Source organism: Danio rerio, chromosome 7, assembly GCF_049306965.1.
Source record: "Danio rerio strain Tuebingen ecotype United States chromosome 7, GRCz12tu, whole genome shotgun sequence".
Taxonomy (NCBI): domain Eukaryota; kingdom Metazoa; phylum Chordata; class Actinopteri; order Cypriniformes; family Danionidae; genus Danio; species Danio rerio.
The window spans coordinates 41,723,351-41,747,754 of record NC_133182.1 but is presented as its reverse complement, the minus strand read 5'-3'; the positions used below and the strand labels follow the sequence as shown (position 1 = coordinate 41,747,754).

Genomic DNA, 24,404 nt, shown 5'->3' with positions numbered 1-24,404 from the left:
TGCCATGCCCAACAGTACAATACCAGCCCGTTGCTGGACTGTTCAAAGGTGCAGTGAACTTTTCAAAATGGTTCCAAGCTTTCTCATGAATGAATCAGGTTCTCTGTCATCATCCATACTCAATGATTGAACTTCACCAAAGTTCAAGAAGGCTGTTTTTAAACCATGGATGTCAGTGTCTCTTGCTAGACCCTCAATAATTACGTGAGGAGCTCATGTGATGCACATTAGTTTGCCTTTGATCTCCAGAGTTTTAAGAACCTTTTTAGCCTTTTCTCCATCACAGCAGCGCTGAAAGGCAACAAATCCAAACCCACGAGAAAAGTTTGTTGAGTTGTGTCTGAAGATGCGCACATAGCAGACCCAGGCAGCAAAGAATTCTGGCCCAGGTTTGGCTTAAAGCTGGCAAAGCAGGCATTCATCCGGCACTGGCAGACAGCATGTGGGCTAAACGTGGCCTGGGTTTAGCAGAGGTGGCATCGTCTTTAAGGCAGCACACAAAACTTGGGCCAAATGTAAAATGTAGTATTTGGCCCAGATGTCAATAATTTATATGTGTCCATGTAAGTTTGGCCTGTCTTGACTGAGAAATTTGAGAAAAACCAAGCCCAAAGTGTGCCGAAAACGCAATGCTTCATGGGTTTATCAATTTTATAGCCATCGTGATGCACCAACATATCTGGCCCAGACCCAGTTATGGGTTATTAACTTGTCTGAAAACCAGACTTGGTTCAGTGATGTACCGTAATTCGCTTCGGCATGTGGGCCAAGCAAAAGCTGATTGTGTGGGCCAGAGCCAGAGAAATCCCCAAATTCTATGTGGGTATCAGTCTGAATTGGTTGAATACATTTTTAAGAATATCTTCGGACACATTTACGTGTAAATAACTCATAACATGTGTCCCAGACTGACTTTACTCTTGATTGTTATGCATTGGTCGATATTAATTCAAGGAAAAAAATTCTCCAAAAACTCTCTGTACAGAGGGTAATGCGTGATTATATCTGTAAGCAAATTAGACTCACATTTATACAATATAATATATTGTCTTGGGCATTTTTGAGTCTTTGCTAGAGCTCATAGTTTAGGGAATTCCTGTATTGTCATTTACTCTTTTGTTAAGTGGTCAATTGTGAAGAACTTCCTATTGAATGCCTATAAAATACCCTGAAATTGCCTTGGTCAATCTCATAACCGCTGTATCAATAGTAAGTGTCCTAATAAAGAATTCTCCTGGAAGTTACATCCAGAGTCTCATGGTCTTCCCTTCTGAGTAAAATTATTAAAGAGGACTAGACCCTGAAACTGCCTTATATTCAGATGTGCATTATTTTAAGCAGGTTTCATTTTACAAGTATAAGATGGACCAAAAACAAGATATAAGTAACTCTTAAAGTAAACAAATATTAAATCCCTAACACGTGTAGAATACTATAGAAAATGCACAATTACGGGCATAATCCTTCATTCATTCATTTTCTTTTCAGCTTAGTTTCTTTATCAATCTGGGGTCACCGCAGCTGAATGAACCGACAACTTTTACAGCATATATTTTACGCAGCGGATGCCCTTCCAGCTGCAACATATCACAGGGAAACATCCATATACAATCATACACTATAGACAATTAAGCCTACCCAATTCACCCGTTCAGCAGTTCACGCGGGGAGAACATGCAAACTCCACAAAGAACGACAGCACTACCTACTGCGCCACTGAATCGCCCTTAAGGCATTATCATTGCACAATAAATTGTGAGATTTTAATATTTTTCCCCCCTTTTTTTCCTTTTTGCTTGTTAATTTTTTGATGCATAAAACTGGATGGCTGAGGACAATTCTGATTAATCTCAAACTGACCAGTCATATCTGCTAGCACTAGCACAGATCTAGTTGGCTCTGCATGCTCTGTAATCGTGCTTTATGGCACGATTTAAGAAAAGTCTTTTAAGTATAACAAATTCTGCTTACTAGTATTGAAAATGTAATATTTTTAGGTTTTAAAATAAAAAAGAGGTCCTTTACAAGTATTTCTATATGTATCATTCTCTGTTTAAAAAGAATATAACTGCATTAAAGCTTGGCCCTTAATATTTGAAAACTGAAGTGTACAGTTAGATTTGTCACCAGATCTGACTTCTCAAAGAGTCACATGCAATATACTTTTACTTTTCACCATTTTCTACTTTTTAAGCTGATTTATAATGAGATGCAGTAAATACTAATTATGACTAGTAAAACAGCACACCAGTCAGCCTGAAATGCACAAAATGATTTCCAGACTCTTGTGTGTTTGTGATACGTCAGTGACAAACAGCGACATCCAGCGGTTCATGAATGTTATTGTCCATCCACAGTGACGTGCTTCAAGCAGGAAGTGAGCGCGTTCATGTGGTTGTGTTGTGCTGTTTTGCCGCCTTGACGCAAGCTCACTTACTGTACATTTGCATTTGCAAATGTTTAATATTTACTGATGTAAGCAAAGGAGAGAAACTATGGCTGCTGATACTTCCACTGTTGGAGGGATACAAGGTTACCTTCTTAAGCTCCACTCATCCCTTGAAGACACAGTGAGCACGAATGTTGCTATAGTCTGCCATGACATTATTGGAGACTTGGGGCAGGAGTGCATGATAACTAAGAATGAGAATGAACTGGGTAAGAACTTTTTCTTGCAAAAATCATCGTGTTATATTTATACAATATGCATTTATTCAGTTTTCATTCATTACTTTTATGCCTGTATTTGAAAGTTCTGCACATTCACAATCAGAGTTTAATCATTTTCCAACATGGATTCCTGAGACATTTTAAAGTTCACAGGTCAAGATATCAGTGAAAAGTCACTTTAAAGATAAAATGTATGTCTCAAATATAACATATTTGATTTAGTTTTAGTTTTATGGGTATTCATATGCTAATATATATATACATTCAACTGAATGCCCATTTCTATAAGTAAAATTTAGCTTAGGTTTTTAATAGTACATGCTTGACATTACTCCGTTGTCTATTTTGCATAAAGTAATCTCAAACTAAATTACAACTGCACACTTAATAGACTGATAGTGATTTGTAAACTTCTTAATGTTATTTTAGGTTAATTAGGCTTGGTCAGACATGCCAAGAATATTTAAAATGCCTAAGTGTCTACAAAAACAAATATGTACTGTCCAACAACAGTGACATTTTAGTAATCTTCAAAAGGAAAAATTAAAGTGTGAAATGAAGAATACACAAACAGCTGTATAACGAAACAAAACTAACAAAAGTTTATTCATAAATATATTAAAAAGGAATGGTTTTATTCAATTAACAAGTGTTTAAATGTTTGCAAGCACAATAGAATAATTGGCATCCTTGTACTGGTTAATTGTTGAGTAGGCATGGGCCAGTATAAGATTCTGACGGTATGACAATCTTGGATAAAAACATCACGTTATTGTGATTACTGCTCTAAAATTTGCTCTTTTTAAATGTCTGTGTAAAAAAACTAACTTTTTCTCCTTTGAACACAATATACTTTAATTTGAGAAACATTTAAAGGATTTTGTAGCAGTAAACATGTCAGGCTAAAGGATGCAAATGGGTCATTGACATCTGCTGTCTTCATTAGTTTCTAAAACACAGATTTCTCTACAATTTAAAATGCATCTTTGGATATCTTTTCTGCTGAAGAGCCTGTTGTCCTAAAAAAATAAAAAAGGAAGCTAAAACGTTAAAAAAAGAAATCTTACATATTCCTTAGGAATGGTATAGAAGACATTTTTGGTGGTTTTAAATCCTGGATTTTTCCAAACCGTGGTATACCTTGAAAACGGTTATTGTCCCATGCTTAGTGTTGAGTCTAATAGTGTCTATAAGGCACAAGCACAAGTGTTTTGAAAATTGTTCTAATGCATGTCACTTTCAGTTTTACAGACATCTTTGCTCTTTGCAAAGGAAGAGGGATTGCTTAGCTTTCTTCGCAGGTCTCTGTCTACTGAAAAGGTAGGAGGAATTTAACTAATAAATGACATTTATATTATTTCAGAAGGATTTACCAGATTGCAATCTAATTTTATTAATATGAAATTGCTTAAATGGATTTTCTGCAGCTGGGGACTACAGGAGTGGAGATTCTGCGGGAAACGAGAGTGGAGATTATGAATTTCTTAGGGGCATTTCTACAGAGAATGTCAGCCACTGTCCGAGGATGGGAAAAGAACTATGCTGTCGAGCTTAAGGTACCTTTATCCTATCGTTTAATTAATGTGAATTAATGTGACTGCCAGCACTGACATGTCATCTTTGTTGCACTAGTTTAATTTGCTTGATTTTTTTTTTTTGTTTCTCTCTGCGTGAATAGGACACGTGCATTGTCGTTTACACAAAGGACAAATCTGCAAAGTGCAGAAATCCTGCTTTAGATCTTCTAATCAAAGTGAGTTCTTTTGTTTATATATTGTATGAATCTGACTCGAGACTTTGATGTTTATCCAACTGAGGTATGTCAGGATAGTTCTCTACATATCATAATAAAAGGTAGTCAGATAATTGTAAGCATGTCTGCTGATGCTGTTATTTCTATACATATATTGATAGTTAGGGCTGTGAAATATGGCAATATATATTAAAAAGTCTATACTGTAGTATCATATTATGCTCTACGCCAGGGGTGGCCAACCCTGTTCCTGGAGAGCCACCTTCCTGCAGATTTCAGTTGCTACCTATATCAAACACACCTGAACCAATTAAGGCCCCGTTTACACTAGTGCGTTTTAGTTTGAAAACGTATAAGTTTTGCTACGGTTACGCCATCCGTCCACACTATGCCGGAGTTCTCGAGCGCCGAAAACGGAGCTTTTTGAAAACGCTGGAGAGGCCGTTTTCATTCTAAAACGCTGCTGCTCCGTCTCAGTGTGGATGGGGAAAGACGGAGACATCTGAAAACGGAGGCGGGGCTGCAAACGTTCGCCTATCTGATTGGGGCTTTTCCTCAATATTAAGTAGCCCACACACAGTTCAGTCTCGCATCCTCTTCTTGTAAGTTAAGACTTCGCAAGTTTGATCAAGGCTGCAGTCTCCCCCTTCTCAGTTTGATATGGAAAACATACCGAGGACACGGGTAAATCTTCAAAGGGAACAGTGTACTTTATAACTTCATTCACATCACCTTGGCTACGTTGTTTCACTTTCTCAACAATAAAATGTAAACATGATTTAAACTGCCTATTTTCTTTGTAATATTAGCAACTTAACAGACAGCAGAAATGTTGAGGCGCTGTGCTGCATATATGAGCGTCATCTTCACTGTTTGGATATTTATAACAATACGGAGCCGATAACAACTGCCTCCTTTCAATTTCAGTGAAAATACGAAACGCACCCTCTCTTTTGCTGAATATCAGTTTTAATAATCGATAATTATAAAAGTATAACATACAATAAGTTTATACATTGTAGGAAATAAAGGCAAGCGATCAGTCAATGTACCTGGATTAATCATTAACTTATCTTTGCGCTTAACCAAAACATGTTACCCGTGAACAAGTAACTTAATAGATTCCAATGACCAAAGTCAGGGAATTGGCCTATGTCGTTAGATAAAGACAACAACATGAATGAAATATCACGTTTAGCAAATATAGTGAGATTAGATCCAGCGGGAGATGCTTGATGAGCAGTCCGACAAGCAGAGCTTTAATCTGGGTAGAAATGCTGGAGCGTTTGCCCGAGAGTGTGTGTGTGGTCACGTGATGTGCGTTTTCAGCGTTTTGGTGTGGACGGAGAGCTGTTCAGAAACGCTGGGTAAAACGCGAGTGTGGACGCGGATCGTTTTCATTCTACAACGCCGTTTTAAAACTAAAACGCACTAGTGTAAACGGGGCCTAATTAGGACCTGAACACCACATGATAATTACAGGCAGGTGTGTTTGATATGGGTTGCAACTGAAATCTGCAGGAAGGTGGCTCTCCAGGAACAGGGTTGGCCACCCCTGCTCTACGCTGTCACAAAATAAATTGTATAGTAATACTTTTTAATAACATATATGAGAGCAGTATTATAGGCCACTACAAGGATGCAGACAGAAACATTAGTAAAAACACAGTAAGAAAGTTATTTATTTTAACAGTCTTTAAAGTGCAATGTCTATATTTAGCATTTTATTTTTATGTTGGACCTCTAATCATAACTTTTTGAAAAGTGTCTTATTTTATTTTTTAATTATTTTATGTCAAAATTTTTAATCAGTCATTTGCCCTGAAGTTTTAAATGTGTACATCTCTGAGTATATACTTAAAATGTATAAAAGAAATCATCCTTTACATGTGGTCAGTATACAGTATGAACTAATAATTGATTGAATTTACAGAAGTGGCACTGTATCGTGATATATATCTTTATCGTATAAGATTATTGTCATATCGCCGAGCTCTATTCATAATCGCAGACAAGCACTGTTAACAAAGCTAAAAAACATCTCTCTAGATACTGTATCTCACGAAAGACTCCAGCATCACACAGAATCTCAGAATTGGAGATATGTTCAACAAATTTTACGGAGAGTTGTGTCAGAAGCATAAGATCCCTGATACAGGCAAGTGAAGATATTGTAAAAACAAGAGAATTATTATAATCATCATTAATGTAACCAAAAAAGTCATCGATTAACTTTCTTCCAAACAGTCCTGGGTTGCATTTATGAACTTCTTGGAGTGCTGGGTGAAGTGCACCCCAGCGAGATGGTCAACAACTCTGACAAACTCTACAAGGCCTACCTGGGTGAACTGAAAGGACAGGTGAAAACTTCCCATCTGTATATGAAGCAAGTTGTTTTATGTATGTTTAGAAGTAAAGAGTGCTAAATCAATGGTTTTCAGATGACATCTACTACAAAGGAGCCGAAGCTTCCTGTTGTTGCCGGATGTCTGAAAGGAATCGCCGCTCTGATGGTGAACTTCACCAAATCAGTGGAAGAAGGTGAGTGTGTGTGTTTGTGTAAATTCAAAGCCTAGCTGCAGCCTTAATGTAGTATAATAAGATAAATATGTTGACCATTTTGCTTTAACAGACCCAGCCGCATCGAAAGAAATCTTTGATTATGCCCTAAAGGCTATTAGTCCACAGGTAGGGTTTGTAATATAGCTTTTTCCCCTTTAGTCCTGCAGATGTACCGCTCAGTCGTACTGTATGTTCTGTTCAAAAACTCTTGTTGTTTTCTTGCATTTCTAGACTGATATAAAACGATATGCAGTCATCTTTGGTGAGTTCAACTTGATATCAACCTGTATTTTTACACCATCATCGACGTGTATTGTTTAATTTTCTGTCTATTTTTGACTCGATACAGCTGGCCTAAAACTATTTGCGAAGCACTCTAGCCAGTTTGGCAGCTGTCTCATGGATCATTACATCTCAATCTTTGATGTTATGTCCAAACATTGTGGACACATAAATGCAGAGCTGAAAAAGAGCAGTTACACCGCTCTGGAGTCTTTCCTAAAACAGGTATTTTGTTTGTGGGTTATTCATTGTAAAAAATGTTTTCATGTTAGATTTTGATTTCTTGAGATTCATTTTGTGCGGTAACTGTTTTGTCATTTGTTTTGTCTCATTGTAAAGGTGGCCACACTTGTGGCAGAAAACATAGAGCTTCATAAAAGCAAGCTGAAGTTTTTCATGCAGAAGTTTTGTGCAATCATCAGGACCATGGACTCCACTAATAAAGAGCTGTCCATCGCTATCAGAGGATATGGCCTGTTTGCTGCGGTTTGTGTTTGTTTGGTGGAATAGAAAGATGTTATAGGCTCTCAGAAAATGCGAACTTGTTGTTTTTTAATCTGCAATTATTAACTGAGCATTTAACCTTTTATCTTGCAAAAAATTATATATAGTGACTTCATTGACAGTTATTTAAATATGATTTTATTTTAAATCATTAAAGTTCAATTGTCTTTTTTAAAACCCCCAATAATACTCCTGGGTTTTTCCATTGAATATTTCAGTAAATGCCTTATACAATCTTGGACATTGCTGATTGCTGCTTATTAGTTTTTTATTAGCACTTTTGTAGTTGTTTCTGATACAGGGTAAACTTGACAAAGATTCTCTGACAGTGTTTTGTGTTGTTTGTTAGCCGTGTAAGGTGGTGTGCCCCCAGGATGTAGATCTGATGTACACAGAGTTGATTCAGCGATGCAAGCAGATGTACTTGACTGAGTCTGACCGGGATGATGACAACGTCTACCAGCTGCCAAGCTTCCTCGACTCCATAGCGAGTGTTTTGGTACACCTTGACCGGGTATGATGCATCTTATTTAGTTCTCTTTTTTTCTTTGTTCTTTTTCTTCTGCTTGAAATCACATTGGTTTAACATTGCCTGGTTGCTATTGCTAAGATTTTAGTTCCCTGCATTAGGCACAGAGCCTTTATATTCGTCATCTTTTCAAAAAATAAATAATTAATTAATTAGAAAATTTGTTTCTGATTTTAAGAGGGTTGTTTAATTTTTGGCTGAGCTATTCTTTTAAAATGATGCTGGTTTCTCTTTCAGCATTTTTGCACCTGGTAGGTTTGGTTTTGAGCGGCTCAATTGTAAAATAAAAATTAAAGTGGGCACTTCACTTTAGCATTACATTTTAGCTTTATTCATTTACCAGATACTTTTAGGATTAAAGCAGGACTTCAACTCACCAGGGAATAGCAATATATAAATGCTATGAGTTAGTTTAGGTTAGATTTTCAGTTTGTTTTTATTTATTTATTTTTATTGTTACTGAGTCCTTGTAGAAGTGAGAAAATGTCTGTTGCGTATTGAGAGAAAGAGTGTTTTTATACAGGTGGCTTGTAAATATTTTCCCAGAAACATGGTGTGTTGATTTATAAAGTGTCTGGTGCAAATGGAAAAAACAACAGGTGATTACAGGTGATTTTTCAGGCCCACAAATTGAATTCCAAGTGGTTTTTGCCATGTAAATAAACATTCATTTATGCCTGCTACTTGTTTTTACCTTCAGTTTGTTTTCAGCTCACAGCTTATAATGTGTTTTATGTAATTGGTTGCAGATCCCAGAAGTGTACACACCTGTACTTGAGCGTCTCCTTGTGGTCCAGATGGACAGTTTCCCTCAGTACAGCCAGAGAATGCAGCATGCCACCTGCCGCTCCATTGTCAAGGTGTTTGTTGCAATGGCGGTTCGGGGTCCTGTCCTCTGGAGTTTCACTAGTTCCGTGGGTAAGGAGTATGAACAGGAGGATAGAGTTGTCTGATTTGATTCAAGATTAGTTTTGCGATGCTCAAATTTCATTTCTGCAACAACAGTTCACCAGGGCCTGATCAGAGTGTGCTCCAAGCCGGTTCTTCAGTCAGATGTAAGTGGTTTTGCTAAAAGTTTCCATTGTTATTCATGTTTGATATTGAATATATTGATTTACACATCAGGAGCGAGGGGTTTCTTCAGGGGTTTCTCAATCAGAGGATTCTACTCTGGTGCGCTCTGGGAAATGGAAAGTTCCTTCATCAAAGGACTACCTTGAGCTCTTCAAGGGGCTTCTGGACTGTGAAAACCTCAAAGTAAGAAAATAGATGTTCGTTTATTTAGATATATGATATAGTTGCTAATGAACGGATGAAAGCCAACTGAAACGAGAGCCATGTTCTGTGTCTGTGCTAGGTGTTATGTCTTTTTGCACCATGAGATTCAGTAGTTTGTTTTGTCATTCTGCAAATGGAAACTTCCAATGCGCACAAAGCATAAACAAAGGAACATTTAGTACTATTATTACAGTAATTGTCTCTCACCACGGAGGGATTTGCCCGTGCAAATATCTCTGATGCTCTAATAGTTTATATTGTTTGCAAATAAAATCCAACCTGAAATCTTACACAGAATTTTAAGACTAGATTTGATCAAGTGGTTTTTACCAGATGTCGTATTGGACATACATGAATAACCCAAGGTAAAAACCGTACTCAGTGTTTGCACTTCACAATTCCCCTTACTATACACATTTAAACTGGACACTAAACACATTTTACTGGACTGTCCTGCTTTTATCGATTCAAGAAGGCTTTTTTATAAAATAAACTCTCTTAAGGACATTTTTAGCAAAGTGAATTTTAGAATTTTTATCATGTATTAACACTAAATTTTTATTTAATTTATGTATTCATTTGTTTGTTCATTTTTAATTGTATATTAATTATTAAAATGTTCCTTCCATGAAAATAGCCTTGGTTGCTGAGATGGCATTAAATAAAAAATACATTACATGTTTGCAAATATCTGAGAAATGTAGCTTCACTTGAATTGACTTAAATATTGCTACATCTCTTCACTACGTCACACTCGAGTTCTGATTTGCTGCTGAATAACCAGTCAGGGCGATGATGCTATTTCAATGTGCTGAATTGGGCTAACATGATCCGATGTTAACACGGCGAGAGCTGACATGTGGAACACACCAAACCAACTAACCGGACTAATGAAACCCAAAAGCCAATCATCGGCTTGGTGTGTTCTGGCCTTAGAATATATCATTATCTCAGATATTTTACTTTATTGTGTTTTCAGCATCAAAAGTAATCGTCAGTACATGGACATGTGCTGACATTCAATAATTCAATATATTGTGATAATGAACAACATTGATATTGTGGGCACTTATATAGTCAGCAATTATTTATAATGTAAACTTTGAGTGCTTTTTATGATATATTCACATTATATTCACTGTGGTGTTCATAACAGTACCAAATGCTTGGAGATTTTTTGTTATAGCTTATTTGTTCACATGAACATTTTCTTGTGTTTTTTGGCTAATTACTGTACAAGCTTCAATATTAATGAAATATTCTGTAACTGTTTAAATTTCTATTAAATGTATTGTTTACCCTGAAATAAATGATCCTTAATACATTTTGTTTATTTTGCTTAACACAAAAAATCTCTCCATAATTCTGTATACTGTAATAATAGCTTCAGCAATTAATTGCAACAAGAAAATTTTATGCCATCATTAGCCTAATCACCAAATGAATGTCTTACTTAAACTATAAAGTTTTTGCATTGTTGCTTACGATGAAATAATTCACAAGAGCACAGAACTCAGTCACTGATGGATTTTCAGCAGTGACTGATTAAGTATCTGCGATTGGCCATTAAGTTCAGCTCAACAGAAAGGGGTGGACTTGCCTATTATTCTTTTGTAGCTGCTGATGTAGAATAATTACTTATGAATGCCTTCTAAACTAAGTAAAACTCACCCTTGTTTGTAATGTAGCCTCATATTGAACAGCTTGATCTATCGAGTAAAGTGTTTTTGAGGTATCATATGTGAACTACTAATCTGTATAGTGAACATGCACTCTATATTGATCAGTGGTGTAAACCTACTGTAGGAGACCTTCAAAACAAAATTAGAAACTTAAAAAAACATAAATGGGGCATTTAAATTTGTTACTATTTTAATAATCTGTGGTTTGTGTGTCAGTTAAATCAAAGTTTGTTTACTGTATGCATTCTTTATTTAAAAAGCTTAAATGGCTGTTTTTTTTAATGATTTAATTTACGTTTAGGACACAGGATTTGTGGATGGAGCTCCAGCTGCCAAAAACTACAACCTGAGAGACTTAAACCGACACTTATATGATGCACTGGTGCAGTCAGTCATGAAGATTGTGGAGAAACTTGATCTTTCAGTGCAGAAAGTCAGTGCAGCGGATGAGGTACTGTTGGAGTGCTGTGCCTTGAATGTGAATGCTTAAAGAAAAAGAGATAGAATTGAATAATTTTTTTAAATAAATTTATTAAATTACCCACAAGTATATTATACTCTATAGGTCGTAAACACTGCAAATGATCATAAACCTGGAAAGCTTAGATTTAATTTACATCTCCCCACTGCCAATGCTGCACAGTATATTTTGACAGCATCAGACTGTACAGAGAAATACTTTTTGCTTTCTTAAGACATATTTTAATGTAATTGTGGATGCAAAAGGAAGCTGAAAGGGTTGTCCTGGTGCTAACCCAAATTGTATCCAAAAAACATAAATCTATAGCTGCCCAACTCATTGCAGAATTAAATGTGCACCTAAACTCTTCTGTTTCTACTAAAACTGGTTGTTGGGAGCAATATATGTGGCCGGGCTGCTATAGCCAAACCTTTGGTCACTCGTGCCGATGCTAAACATTGGTTTCAATGATGTCAGCAGCAAAAATCTTGGGCTGTAGACAATGTGAAACATGTATTGTTCTCTGATGAGTCCACCTTCCCTGACTTTCCCACATCCGAGAAAGTTACAGTGTGGAGAAGCTCCAAAGATGCGTACCACCCATACTGTTGCATGCCCAGAGTGAAGCATGGGGGTGGATCAGTGATGAAGATACTTGTGCTAGTTTGGTGCATCACTGCCAAGGAATACGGAACTATTCTAACGGAAAGTGTGCAGCCAATGATGCACCAATGCACACAGCAAGACTGGTGACAAAGTGGTTTGATGAACATGACAGTGAAGTTGATGCTATAGTGGCCGCTAATGCAGGCCTTAAACAATACTTATGAATTATAGTGGAGTCTAGTATTTAGTGGCTTCTATTTGATCCTAAATCTCAAGTTATTTTTGTTCTAAATATTTTGTTGACCCATATACTACAGCTGTGCATAATAAACAAATGTTGGAAACTGTGGCCAGTTAGTGATGTATCATTTCTGATTCTCAGGTACAGAGTGATGCAAGTGCTGGGATTGTGCTGTCATCTGATCCAACAGCAAACCTGATGCCCAACAAACCCAAAGACTTCATTGCCTTCATCAACTTAGTGGACTTTTGCAGGTGAATTTGCAGATGTCAAAACTCTTTTTCACTGAGTCGTTCACAGCAGAAAAGAAACTCTTTAACGTACTTGCATTAATACTCTCTTTATAGTGAGTTGTTGCCTTCAAGAAATCCTGAGTATTTTGCTCAGTGGATGCACCCCCTGTGTCACGAGCTCATCCTGCAGTCGATACGTTTCCCTCTGGTCAGTGGTTTTTATAAGCTCCTCTCCCTCTCTATGGGCATTGCCAAGAAAACCCAGTATTTTCAGGTAATACACATCCTCCATGAAATAAAAACTCATTCATTTAAGTATGTTGATAGCTCCTGTGATGAAATCAGTATTTCTTGTTTTTAGGACGTAAAACAATGTCCTAAACAAGTTGGTGGCTCAACCATGGAGAACGCCTGTTTTTCACTCCTTGCAAAGTTTGGAAAAGAGGTGACGTTTAACACTATTTCTGTATTGGATGCTTAAACATTGCAGCTATATATATTGTATTCAGCATGTGAAACATTTGAAGGTGAAACTTTTTTTGTTGTTTCCTCAGGTTTGTGTACGTATGAAGCAATATAAAGACGAGCTCCTGGCTGCCTGTCTGATGTTCATCCTCTCGCTTCATCCTGGCATGGTGGCTCTTGACATCAAGGCATACATCCCTGCTCTACAGGTTAGAATATGGGGCTGAGGAAACAAATAGGCATTTGTTTTGATGGGCCAACATTAGCATTTTTTCATTAACAGTAAATCTAAATGGCATTCTGTAAGTAATTCAGAAACATTAAACATGAACTGAACATGTGATACTATATTGTAGCGGGAATGTCTTTGATTGCAGGCTGCACTGCGGCTGGGTTTGAGTCACGCTCCTCTGGCCACAGCAGCACTGGATGCTCTGGAGTCCTGGTCGTCTTTTATCCCTGCTGCCATCCTGCAACCACATTATACAGACATACTGCCACATTTAGATGGCTACCTCAAAACCACTAGTAGCTCTGGTCAGTTGCAACTTCCTCATAAAATGTATATGCGTACACACATATATTTATATATTTAGTATTTATTCTAAATACTGTACTATCAATGAAATGACCAATTTCTACTGCTAGAGCTGCACATTTGTGGATTGAGAAGTTTTTGTTTAAAAATATAGATCACAAATATCCAAAAAGTATGGAAACAAAACAACATTTGCTGCGGTCATAATGATGAATGTTGCTTTCATATTTACTTGTTGGCAACAATGGGCTAATATAATCATTAATGTTAGAAGGGTCAAGTTTCATGGCAAAAAGTTTAGCAATTTAGAATTATGTTTGATTTTCAATTACATAAAAAATCAATTCATTGTACAGCTCTACTAATTATTACTGTTTTAATGATAATTTTAAAGATCTGTAGCTGATTCTGATATTTTATCTATTTGTTTTAAATCATCAAAATAGAAAAAGATGACAGCAATATGGAAGTGACATTTGTGTCAACGGGAAGTTCAAAAGGTTATGGACAAGTGTTGTTGAGACTCCTGAAGAAATCAAAGCGCTTTTCTCTGGTAATAACATTGATTTGTTTCATCTGCCTAATTGTTTTTGCGATACAAATAATACAATATTTAGTTTTAAGCAGAGGTTTGTAGATAGCCAGGTAGAGGTGGGGTTATTGAGTATATTGTGAGTGCATTACTGTTGGCTCTGTTAGGGAGACGAGTCTCCAATCGCTGCTGTGAGACGCAGGGTGGTACGTCTACTCGGACACCTGGGAGGACAGCTCAACAGGAGCCTTGTGACAGGTTATTTTCATTCTGCTTCTATTATATACTTGTATTGTGTACATTTGTTCAAACAAACAGTCAGTGCTTTTTTTGGCTTTAATTATTTTCTCTTCTCCAACAACAGCTGTTTCTGCGGAGGACATGATGAAGCGGTTTGTAGCGTGGGATTGTGAGAAGAGGCTGAGTTTTGCTGTGCCTTTTAAAGACATGAAGCCTGTGATCTACCTGGACTCTTTCTTGCCACGGGTCACAGAGCTCGCACTGTCCTCCAGTGATAGACAGACTAAAGTAATCATAGTCCTTACAGTTATCAAATCTAAATTTCTTTCCTTCATCATGTTGTTTATTAACCTCAAATGAATTATTTGGATGTGTAGGTTGCAGCCTGTGAGCTTCTACACAGTCTGGTCATATATATGGTGGGTAAAGGAGCCCAGATGACAGAAGATGACAAGTCTGCTCCACCCATGTACAACCTACATCGAAAAGTCTTTCCTGTTCTTCTACGCCTGGCTTGTGACGTTGACCAGGTTTGTTAACAGAGTTATCATTTTTCTGTCTTATTTTAATTTTTGTATAATCTATTTGGTTTCATGTGATACAGTGGTCAGGTTTGACATTGTATTGTACCTACACACGACACTAAACCTCTGTAAATAGAATCCTTTTGACATCAAAGGCATATTTAGACCAGGAGATATCCTATTGTAGAGATGACAAAGCTGCTTGTGTAGGTTGTGATAATTAAAGGTATAGTTCACCATAAGAATGCAAATAAAACTTCCATTGTTTAACTCCAAGCCTATTTTTGAGATTCAAAAGAGGATATTTTGAAGAATATTACAAACCATTGACTATTATAATATGGATGTCAATGCTTATTGGTTTTCAATAATCTTCTGTATATATTCCTTTGTGTTCAACAGAAGAAAGAAACTTGAACAGTTTTAGAAACAATTAAATTTACAATGAAATGCATATAATATTTTAAATTATTGATTTATTACCTAACACTTTACTGTTTAGCTCAGTGTTTTTGTGATAATTAAGTTGTTTATGTTTTGTTTTTTGAAATAATGTTTGCTTTAAGTTGCACATACTAACATTAATAGAAATGTAAGTAAGAAGTCGGTCATTTGAATGTTTCTTTAGGTGACGCGGCAACTCTTTGAGCCTCTGGTGATGCAGCTTATCCACTGGTTCACCAACAATCGAAAGTTTGAGAGCCAAGACACAGTGGCAGTGCTGGAGGCCATCCTGGTAAGCAGGCATGTGCAATTGCACTTTTTGTTTGCTGTGGAAACATTTGCCGTAATGATGTACTTTTTTGTTACATAGGATGGGATTGTGGATCCATTGGACAGCACCCTCAGAGACTTCAGTGGCACCTGCATCCAGGAATTTGTCAAATGGTCTATCAAACAGACCACCCCCAAACAGCAGGAAAAGAGCCCGGCCAACATGAAATCCCTCTTCAAGCGTATCTACAGCTTGGCTTTACACCCCAGTGTCTTCAAGAGGCTTGGAGCTGCGCTGGCCTTTAACAGCATGTACAGGCAGTTCAGGTCTGTGTATGATGAGGACGAGATCTCATTATGGGCTTCTCAACATTTAAATAAATATGTCTTGAGTGGATGTTGGTAACAAATTTAAATCTCATGTGTTTTTCCTCAGGGAAGAGAGCTCTTTGGTTGAGCAGTTTGTCTTCGAGGTGCTGGTGGTGTTTGTTGAGAGTTTGGCTTTGGCCCACTTTGATGAAAAGTCTGTGGGTAAGAAACTGGACCACTATCAAGATATCCTTTCAGATGGTTATGACCGTGATCTTTACATGATATTTGGCTTCTGTTTATACAGGAACTGTCCAGCAGTGTTGTAGTTCACTGGATCATTTGAAGAGAATCATCAAACACAAGGCAGACTCACTAAATATAAACTCCAAGAGACGGATACCCAGGTGCACATGCATATATATATTTTTAATTTAATTAAGTTTTATTAAAAATAATAAAAATAAACTTTTTTTGTAACTGTTAATCTTCCAACCCACAACAATTCCTTGATTGCAGACATATATACATTTAGGTTATATTAGGGAAAATGTATATTTAAGTTATATTATGGGAAATAATATTTATGTATTTAATATAAAGGATATTATTGATATAATTATTTATTTATTTTTATTTGTTTTGTTTTTTTTACTTGTGAGTAATGAAAAGAATTTGTGTGGTTTTGTGGCGAGCTGACAGAGCTGTGTTTTCTCCTCTTTCATCAGAGGTTTTCCTGCAGATCAGTCAGTGTGTTTATCTAATGTAGTCCTTTGGCTGCTGACCCAGTGTGGAAGACCCCAGACTGAATGCAGACACAAAAGCATGGAGCTTTTCTTTGAATTTGTGCCTCTGCTGCCAGGTAGCAAACTGGATATTTACAATCAAGGCAGCAAGTTTTTTCTATTTCTATCTCACTGTTTCTATTACAATTGATAAAATGTAAAAAACTGACATGAAATGACGTACTGCAACAAATTGTGGATTTCTCAGAATTAAATAAATAAAACTGTATTTGTGCAGTTATTTGCTTTATTTGCTATAATTTACATTCAGAAACAGAAAGGCCACTAAGATTATTATGGAAAAAGCAAACAAGATTTTTTGCTTCTGAATTGTTGCTTCTGTTGTCAGGTAATTCATCTCCTGCGATGTGGCTGGACGAGCAGTTAAAGCAGCGTGGTCCAGGTTTTCTCATTTCATGTTTAGAGGGAGGTGGTTTACTATCTCAGCCCACCTTGAGAGAGATTGAAGCCCCCTTCAGCATCAGAGGCACCTTACAATGGATGGATCTGCTGCTGGCTGCTCTTGACTGCTACAACACCTTCACAAACCTGCGGTGTCTGCAACTCCAGAGGATCCTGGGTAGGTGAATGTATAACAGTGTCTAAACTCAAGATACTCTAGGGCTGTTTCTCAATATACGTTCTTCAGTGATCTTGTGTCCCCGTGTTCTCGTGTAACGTCATTTTCAACTGCCAAAGTTCAGCTCCAATACTCAAGACTGCAAGAACAGAGGACACATGAAACTTCCCGGATGTGTTCTTGATATCGAGGACGCACCGATGCAGACTTGAGCACCGAACTCGCTCTAAAAGTCCCAGAAGTCATTACGACTGGAGGTTGGAAGCACAGCATTTTATATAGGTTTATTGTTAAAGTACAGAGATATAACTTATTGATCTTAGGAGTTTCCCTAAATGAAACGGTGAATATAAACATTACCATGAAAATCTTAATAAAGGAATAAACACATTAAGGGTGTTTGTTTGCTGAAATTCATATTAAAATCTGTTTTATTTATATTGTACAACGTATATTTGTAAAGTCTTTATGCATAGTATATATTGGGAAACAGGGGAAAACAATAAATCCTTGTATGAATGCTGTAATGTTTAAATAATTTTCCATTAAAATGCGTGAAGGTCTTGTGACCATCAGGAAGAACCAGGAAAGAACACCGCATCTCATTTCTCACACGAGGCGTTCTCTGTTCTGGCGTTCTCCCATGTTCATTCTTCCGAGGTGACCTGGCAAGACCGGTCTTCACACAAATGCAAGTCCGTTACCTGCGTTCTTGGAATTGAGAAACAGCCTAGATCAGGGGTGTCCAAACTCGGTCCTGGAGAGCAGATTTTAGCTCCAACTTGCCCAACACTAGCTCAACACACCTGCATTGATGTTTCTAGAAAGCCAAGTGTAAGAGCTTAATTAGCTAGCCCAGGTGTTTCTGATTTAGGTTGAAACTAAACTTTGCAGGAGACCGGCCCTCCAGGACAGAGTTTGTACACCCCTGTTCTAGATAAATCCTCCGCTGAACTAGTGCTAATCGCTGCTTTCATTCTCTTCTTTCTCTCATCATCCAGGCACTTGTGAGAAGTCCAGCTTTTTGCCTGCTGTACATTTCTTCCTAACAGAGCTGTCCATGCAGGACATTCAGGCTGCCAGGGCCTGCTTCAGATTGGGAAATGCAGGTCAGTCACACTTCAGCCCTCGTGAGACCGAGCAGTACAACTACAGCAAGTGCTCCATCATTGTCCGAATGCTGGAGTTCTCCACCATGGTGCTGCAGAAATGCCCACAGGACCTCTGGAAGGTACGATTCTTGGACCCTGAGTTCATTAGAGTCAACAAAATAAATTGGCTCAATTATATTTTTTCTAAAAGTCTACCTGCCAAATGCTCTTGAACCTGTCAGAATCTAAGTTAGAAGGATGCTGCACAGTATTGGAAAAGAAAAAACTAATATATCGATATTTAGTTATTCTGGAAAATGTTTTGCATTATTACTGCAACTTCACCAGTTGACTTAATCTCATTTTGGAAAGAATAATTATTTGGGGTGATTTTGTAGGTCATTTTGTTGAGTGCATCTACATAAAATATTATAAACAAACTGAAGATAAATTTAATAGAGCAATGAAACAAATGAAATAAAAGCATTTTTTGGTTTATTGTGAAGTCTAACAGTATTCAAGAAATTGAATAATCAGATGTAAAATAACACTAAAGTCTTTGTTGTATAAATTAACACAACCAATCTTTGTTTACAAGTGTTATAATATTATTGTGTCTGAATGGTTTTAATTCTTGAAAGGATTGCAGACCTCAAAAACGCATGCAGATGATAAACTTTCACTCTATAATGGTTAAATTCTACAGAATATGTGTTCTGATCTGTGGTTTCTGGCCAACTATAATCCCAACTTGAAATTCGACATCCTGCTATGTGACTATTGTGGATGCACACGTTGAGATGACAACGCTAAATTGATATATTGTACAGCCAAAAATGTCTTCTCTTTTCTTTCTCTTCAGTTAATGGAGAAAGATGTGTTCAACTCTTCCCTCTTCACATTGGTGGTGTTGGCAGTATGTGAGCCCTCCTCCATTGGATTCAACATGGCGGATCTAGAGGTGATGACTCACCTGCCGGAGGTGTGCTTTCCTTTGCTTAAAGCTTTGGCATCAGCACCTTACAGGACACAACTGGAGAGCTGCATTCGGATGAGGATAACAAAACAAAGGTCTGTAAATTATTTTGATATAGATATGTAAATGAAACCTAAATGTTATTTAGTGGTGCTCGAGAGTGTGAATACGGTCTATGTTGTTTTTTTTCCCTGATTCCACTCCGGCTCAATTGTCTCCACATGCATTTGTAGAAAGGCTGTAAAGTGTGAATAGTTGTTTTGATATATTGTACATAACACTGTTTTATATTTGGTATATTATATGCTTGTGCCTGTTAATTTGTTTTGTGTGTTCACAATCTTTCTTGTTCTGTACAGTGTGGAGGAGCTGTGTGCTATTGATTTGTATGAGACAGACACCAGAAACAGCCATGCTAGCATGAATCTGTTACTCTCAGCCTGTAGGCAGCTTCACCAGTCTGGGCTGCTCAACTCAGTTTTGCACAGTCAGGTACTGAAATGCTGTTCAGTCTACCAATTGTTCTCATTAAAGTTTAACCAAAAATTTGGTCACTTTATTTTGATGGTCTGTTTAATTTAAGTTACATCTGCATGCCAACTAATTCTAATTAGATTATAAGTAGACTGTTAGGTTGGGGTTAGGGTTAGTGTAAGTTGACATGCACTTGCAAAGTTTCTTATAGTCAGGTAATTGTCTGTTGAAGTAGCAGTATCAACAGATATTAAGCAGACAGTCTACTTAGGGCGCACTCACACTATGCTATCCGAACTGTGCCCAGGCCCTTTCCCGGATCGTTTGAAAAGTGTGACTGCTCTTGGGCTTGGCACGGTTCACTTGGCCGGCCCTCGCCCGGTTGGAAGATGTGTGCCAAAGCGCGGTTCACTTTTTCTTTGGCGCAGTATGTTTGTGGTGTGAGTGCAAGCGCGCCTGAGCCTGAAACTGAAGACAAGACATGACCTTTACGGGACTGATTTTTATGTGTTAATTAATCATTCTTACTGTTCAATGAACGCAAACTGTGGTAGATTATTAAAGATGCAATTTAATAAAAGATTAAAGATTTTTTTTTTAGATGTGTATCTGAACTTAAGGTCTTTGGTGATCTTGGTTTGGTGGTATGGGTAGGTTTAAGAGGGGATTAAGGTGCAGGGGATGGCTAATTATACAATGTAATTGCAAATGTAATTACATTGAAAATACAGGGGTGGGGCTTTTGTTTTGTGCGTCATTCCTTTTTAGCAAACTACTTAGAGGAACAGAGGGGGAAAAAATTAACAGCAGAATACAATATTTTGATGAACTCTACCTGTAATAATTTGATTATGATGTTTATTGTCTTTTGGTAGGATGCTAGTTATGGTTGCTCTTTGGGCTCCAAACTTCTCACTAGTGTGTATAAAAGCATTGCTCCAGGAACTGACAGGAAGTCTTTACCCTCCATGGATGTTGGCAGCAGAAAGTTGGCTGACAGACTTGTGCAATTATCGTTTTGTTTGGGTGATCAGGCAAGTGGTTTGAATTATTATTATTATTATTACCACTAATTATAGTTTAAAATATGAGAAGAACATAGAAGATTATGGGATGCTTGTTTTCTTTGAAATTGCTCAAATCATGAAATCTGCCTTTGCGCGCTTCAGAGTGAACAGACGGTTGGCCTTTTACTGAACACCATCACACTCTCAGTCCCTCTCTCTGGCAGTCTGAACCCTCACTTCCTCAGCTTCTCTCATGGGGAGTACTTTTACAGCCTCTTCCAAACATCTCTCAATACTGAGTTACTGCGCAGTGTGGATCGGTCAGTGCCGCTGCTGCTGTCCTCAGCCAACCAAAACCCCAGCATGGTGAGCATTAAACTAGATTGCCCTACATTTGACAAAAACATTAAAAGCAAATAGACTCACTGCACCTTTTGGGAAATGGAGCCAGATTTAGTAAACAGTAAACTCTGGTTGTTCTGCACTCATTGTGAGCATTATCTGAAGTGGTTTCTAGTTTCTAGCATGGTCTTAGTCCTCCTCTGTGTGCTAGTCGGAACCATTTGACCAGTGCATTGATTTTTTTTTTCCTGTTCATTTTATTTTTAGGTTAGTGTTTTGCTGAACGGCATGTTGGATCATAGTTTTCGTGAGCGTTCTGTCAGAAAGTCCCAAGGTTCACAATTGGCTGAGCAAGTGCTCAAGGGGTGGGATTTGCTCAGGCCATGGTGGGATGGTCCTGCGGCAACACCAGAAAGCAAAACCTCAGTCCTGTCATTGCTTGCCAAAGTGCTCCAGGTACTGCATATTCAACTATACCTTTTTTGTGTAAAAATTGAAGACTTTAAGGTGTTTACATACAGTTTATAGATGTTTCAGGAGTGTTTCTCCCTCCCTACAGATCGATTCATCTGTGTGCTCCAATACAAGTCACCCAGCATTCAATGCTGTGTTTACCACTTTCACAGCTCTTCTCACAGATGTATCTATGCCATTAAATCTCAAGGTATCCTTTTCCAGTTTAATAAACCCCAAACATTGATTATTATGATTGGTTTTGTGGTCCAGAGTCGCATAGAAGTGTTTAATGCTGTACTTCAGAATGTATTTAACACATGAAATATACGTAAGGCTAGCTAACTCTGGTTAGTATAACATAAACTCGGGCTTAAAATAAGCAGTGATCTTGATATTTGGGGAATTGTAGGTGGTTCTCTAAACCTGATCTCCACTGTATATGCTAAAAGCAAAAGCTAAATTTAGGTTATTTCTAATATACATGATCTTTTTTTTCTTTCTGATTTTAGAGTCAGGCTCTTATCATGCTGCCTTTCTTCACTGCATTGCCCAGCATGCCTTTAGAGGAGCTCAGGAGGGCTCTGGAGTCACTGGTGGCTACACATTTCCCTATGCAGTCAGATGAATTTCCACGTGGATCTCTACAGTGCAACAACTACATGGATTGCATTCGCAAGGTGAGATATAAGGGGACCTGAAGATATTATTATTATTATTTTTAAATAGTTTTATTTCCATATTTATGTCAATATTCAATTACTTTGCTAACTTCAGTTTTTAGAGGCCCTGCAACTGTCTCAGAGTCCTTTGTTATTGAAGCTTATGGCTCGAGTTCTGTGCCGGGACAAAAAACATATCATGGAGGAGCTTTTTCAGGCCTGCTTTCAAAAAATTGCTCATCAGTAAGTACAAAACAATTCCTGTGTTTGTATCTCTGCTTACAGCTTTTTAGAATTTGTGCAAATTTACTTTTTTTTTCCCGTTGTCAGGTCTTATTTGGGAAAACAAGTTCTTCTCCTCAGCTCCACCTACCAATCATTTCAAGCCAAAGAAGTTCCATCAAACTTCATGCTCATGGGTCTGATAGACAGAGTCCTGCTGCCGCTGGCCTCTCACTGCAGTCCTCAAGCTCTCTCTCAGTTCTTTATCTCTAATATTGCTGATATCATGACTACTCTACAGACACGCTTCACCAAGGTGCGTGACATGAGCTTAATGAAGCTTCAAAATTGTTGTTTATTTAGAAATACTGCTATGTTTCTTGTGTTTCATCTGTCCTGCAGTCTGTTGAGTCGGTGTTTGAGAGTCAGATCATGATGAAGATTGGCTGTTGTAAGCTGTTGGAGGTGTTGTATTCTCGTCTGCCTAAAGAGGAAGTCTATTCTAAAAACTCTGCCATCAACCAGGCCTTCTGTGGCACCGGCTGCGCTGAAGGCAATGAGCTTTCCAAGAACCTCCTCAAGTATGTAAAGTGATAAGACACTTTTTTCCTCTTTAAGTGTGAATATTACACACATTATATGATTCTGTTTTTCAATGCAAACTTAATAACACTTGTTTTGCTCTGTTCTTCCTTTTTTAAACACCCTTAATTATAAAAATCACCATCAAATCAAAATGAAAATTTCTATTTGTGTATGGAAAAAACAGGCATGTACTGATATGGATTTATGGCCAATACTGATAACTCTTTAGATTTGGAGACTGATAACTGTGATATTAGCCGATAATTAAAAATATTTCAAAATTGTATGCATATTGCAAAAACAGAGCATGATTTAATTAACAAATAAATTAAATAAATATGTATTATATACAATGAAGAACTGAAACCAGCTCAGATTTTTTCAAATAAAACATGTTACAGTAATGTACAATTATTAGTCATTTGACACTATTATACTGCACTCCTCAAGATTCTCTTGTGCGTACACAAAAAGGTTATTATGGTGGCTTGAGAAAGCCAACACACTGTTATACTACATAAACTTCTACTTCTGCTACTGCTTCTTCTTCTTCTTCTTCTTCTTCTTCTTCTTCTTCTACTGGTACTGCCAGTTGATGGCGAACTTGAGTCTGTGGAACTCTTAAGACAGGGTTCTGGTGAGTTTGAATAAGTTGGCGAGAAGTTACCAACAAATTCACCCTTTTATCTGGAAGCTCAGAGATGTTAAGTCCAAACATGTGTCCAGACAAAACTAAAAAGGTCTATTAAAGTCTTTTTGCACTCTATTGGCAGCTTAGCTCACGCAAGCCACACTTAGCGCCTGGTTGACAAAAGTGTGGCAGTAAGAGTACCCAGTTAACATGTGACATGTCCCACAGTCAAAAGAGCAGTTTGGAGGAACTGAGAGACTAAGAAATGAACATGCATCTGCACACAGGGTTACATACTGTATACAGTAGAATCGTATGCTTTTTTCAATAATCAGTCTGTATGATTGCATTGGTTGCTGGGGAAAGGGGGGCATGACCTCGTATGGTGAAACAGCATCAGGTGAAACCAGGGCAGCAATGAGCTCCTCTATTTATGAAGCACAATAGAATAATTTGGGGGAACTGTCACCTTAT

At 37.6% G+C, this 24,404-nt stretch overlaps 1 protein-coding gene across 1 annotated transcript in view; it reads left to right on the top strand.

The window, feature by feature from the left end:
* The first annotated feature begins 2,389 nt into the window (after positions 1 to 2,389).
* The window catches only part of prkdc (protein kinase, DNA-activated, catalytic subunit), a 48,061-nt gene continuing 26,046 nt past the window's right edge, over positions 2,390 to 24,404 (top strand). Inside the window, exons 1-42 of the mRNA XM_009303401.4 lie at positions 2,390 to 2,658; positions 3,914 to 3,990; positions 4,098 to 4,226; positions 4,349 to 4,423; positions 6,473 to 6,581; positions 6,671 to 6,783; positions 6,865 to 6,964; positions 7,056 to 7,111; positions 7,217 to 7,247; positions 7,335 to 7,492; positions 7,607 to 7,753; positions 8,121 to 8,285; positions 9,050 to 9,218; positions 9,306 to 9,355; positions 9,426 to 9,557; positions 11,562 to 11,711; positions 12,709 to 12,821; positions 12,915 to 13,074; positions 13,162 to 13,245; positions 13,355 to 13,474; positions 13,643 to 13,802; positions 14,250 to 14,356; positions 14,503 to 14,593; positions 14,700 to 14,863; positions 14,953 to 15,105; positions 15,728 to 15,835; positions 15,914 to 16,140; positions 16,250 to 16,344; positions 16,430 to 16,529; positions 16,851 to 16,984; positions 17,257 to 17,487; positions 18,489 to 18,718; positions 19,441 to 19,649; positions 19,914 to 20,046; positions 20,904 to 21,062; positions 21,198 to 21,401; positions 21,645 to 21,833; positions 21,937 to 22,041; positions 22,343 to 22,510; positions 22,608 to 22,735; positions 22,823 to 23,030; positions 23,117 to 23,295. Of these exons, the coding sequence (XP_009301676.1) occupies positions 2,496 to 2,658; positions 3,914 to 3,990; positions 4,098 to 4,226; positions 4,349 to 4,423; positions 6,473 to 6,581; positions 6,671 to 6,783; positions 6,865 to 6,964; positions 7,056 to 7,111; positions 7,217 to 7,247; positions 7,335 to 7,492; positions 7,607 to 7,753; positions 8,121 to 8,285; positions 9,050 to 9,218; positions 9,306 to 9,355; positions 9,426 to 9,557; positions 11,562 to 11,711; positions 12,709 to 12,821; positions 12,915 to 13,074; positions 13,162 to 13,245; positions 13,355 to 13,474; positions 13,643 to 13,802; positions 14,250 to 14,356; positions 14,503 to 14,593; positions 14,700 to 14,863; positions 14,953 to 15,105; positions 15,728 to 15,835; positions 15,914 to 16,140; positions 16,250 to 16,344; positions 16,430 to 16,529; positions 16,851 to 16,984; positions 17,257 to 17,487; positions 18,489 to 18,718; positions 19,441 to 19,649; positions 19,914 to 20,046; positions 20,904 to 21,062; positions 21,198 to 21,401; positions 21,645 to 21,833; positions 21,937 to 22,041; positions 22,343 to 22,510; positions 22,608 to 22,735; positions 22,823 to 23,030; positions 23,117 to 23,295 (5,783 nt within the window). The 5' untranslated portion in view covers positions 2,390 to 2,495. The remainder of the gene's footprint in view (positions 2,659 to 3,913; positions 3,991 to 4,097; positions 4,227 to 4,348; positions 4,424 to 6,472; positions 6,582 to 6,670; positions 6,784 to 6,864; positions 6,965 to 7,055; positions 7,112 to 7,216; positions 7,248 to 7,334; positions 7,493 to 7,606; positions 7,754 to 8,120; positions 8,286 to 9,049; positions 9,219 to 9,305; positions 9,356 to 9,425; positions 9,558 to 11,561; positions 11,712 to 12,708; positions 12,822 to 12,914; positions 13,075 to 13,161; positions 13,246 to 13,354; positions 13,475 to 13,642; positions 13,803 to 14,249; positions 14,357 to 14,502; positions 14,594 to 14,699; positions 14,864 to 14,952; positions 15,106 to 15,727; positions 15,836 to 15,913; positions 16,141 to 16,249; positions 16,345 to 16,429; positions 16,530 to 16,850; positions 16,985 to 17,256; positions 17,488 to 18,488; positions 18,719 to 19,440; positions 19,650 to 19,913; positions 20,047 to 20,903; positions 21,063 to 21,197; positions 21,402 to 21,644; positions 21,834 to 21,936; positions 22,042 to 22,342; positions 22,511 to 22,607; positions 22,736 to 22,822; positions 23,031 to 23,116; positions 23,296 to 24,404) is intronic.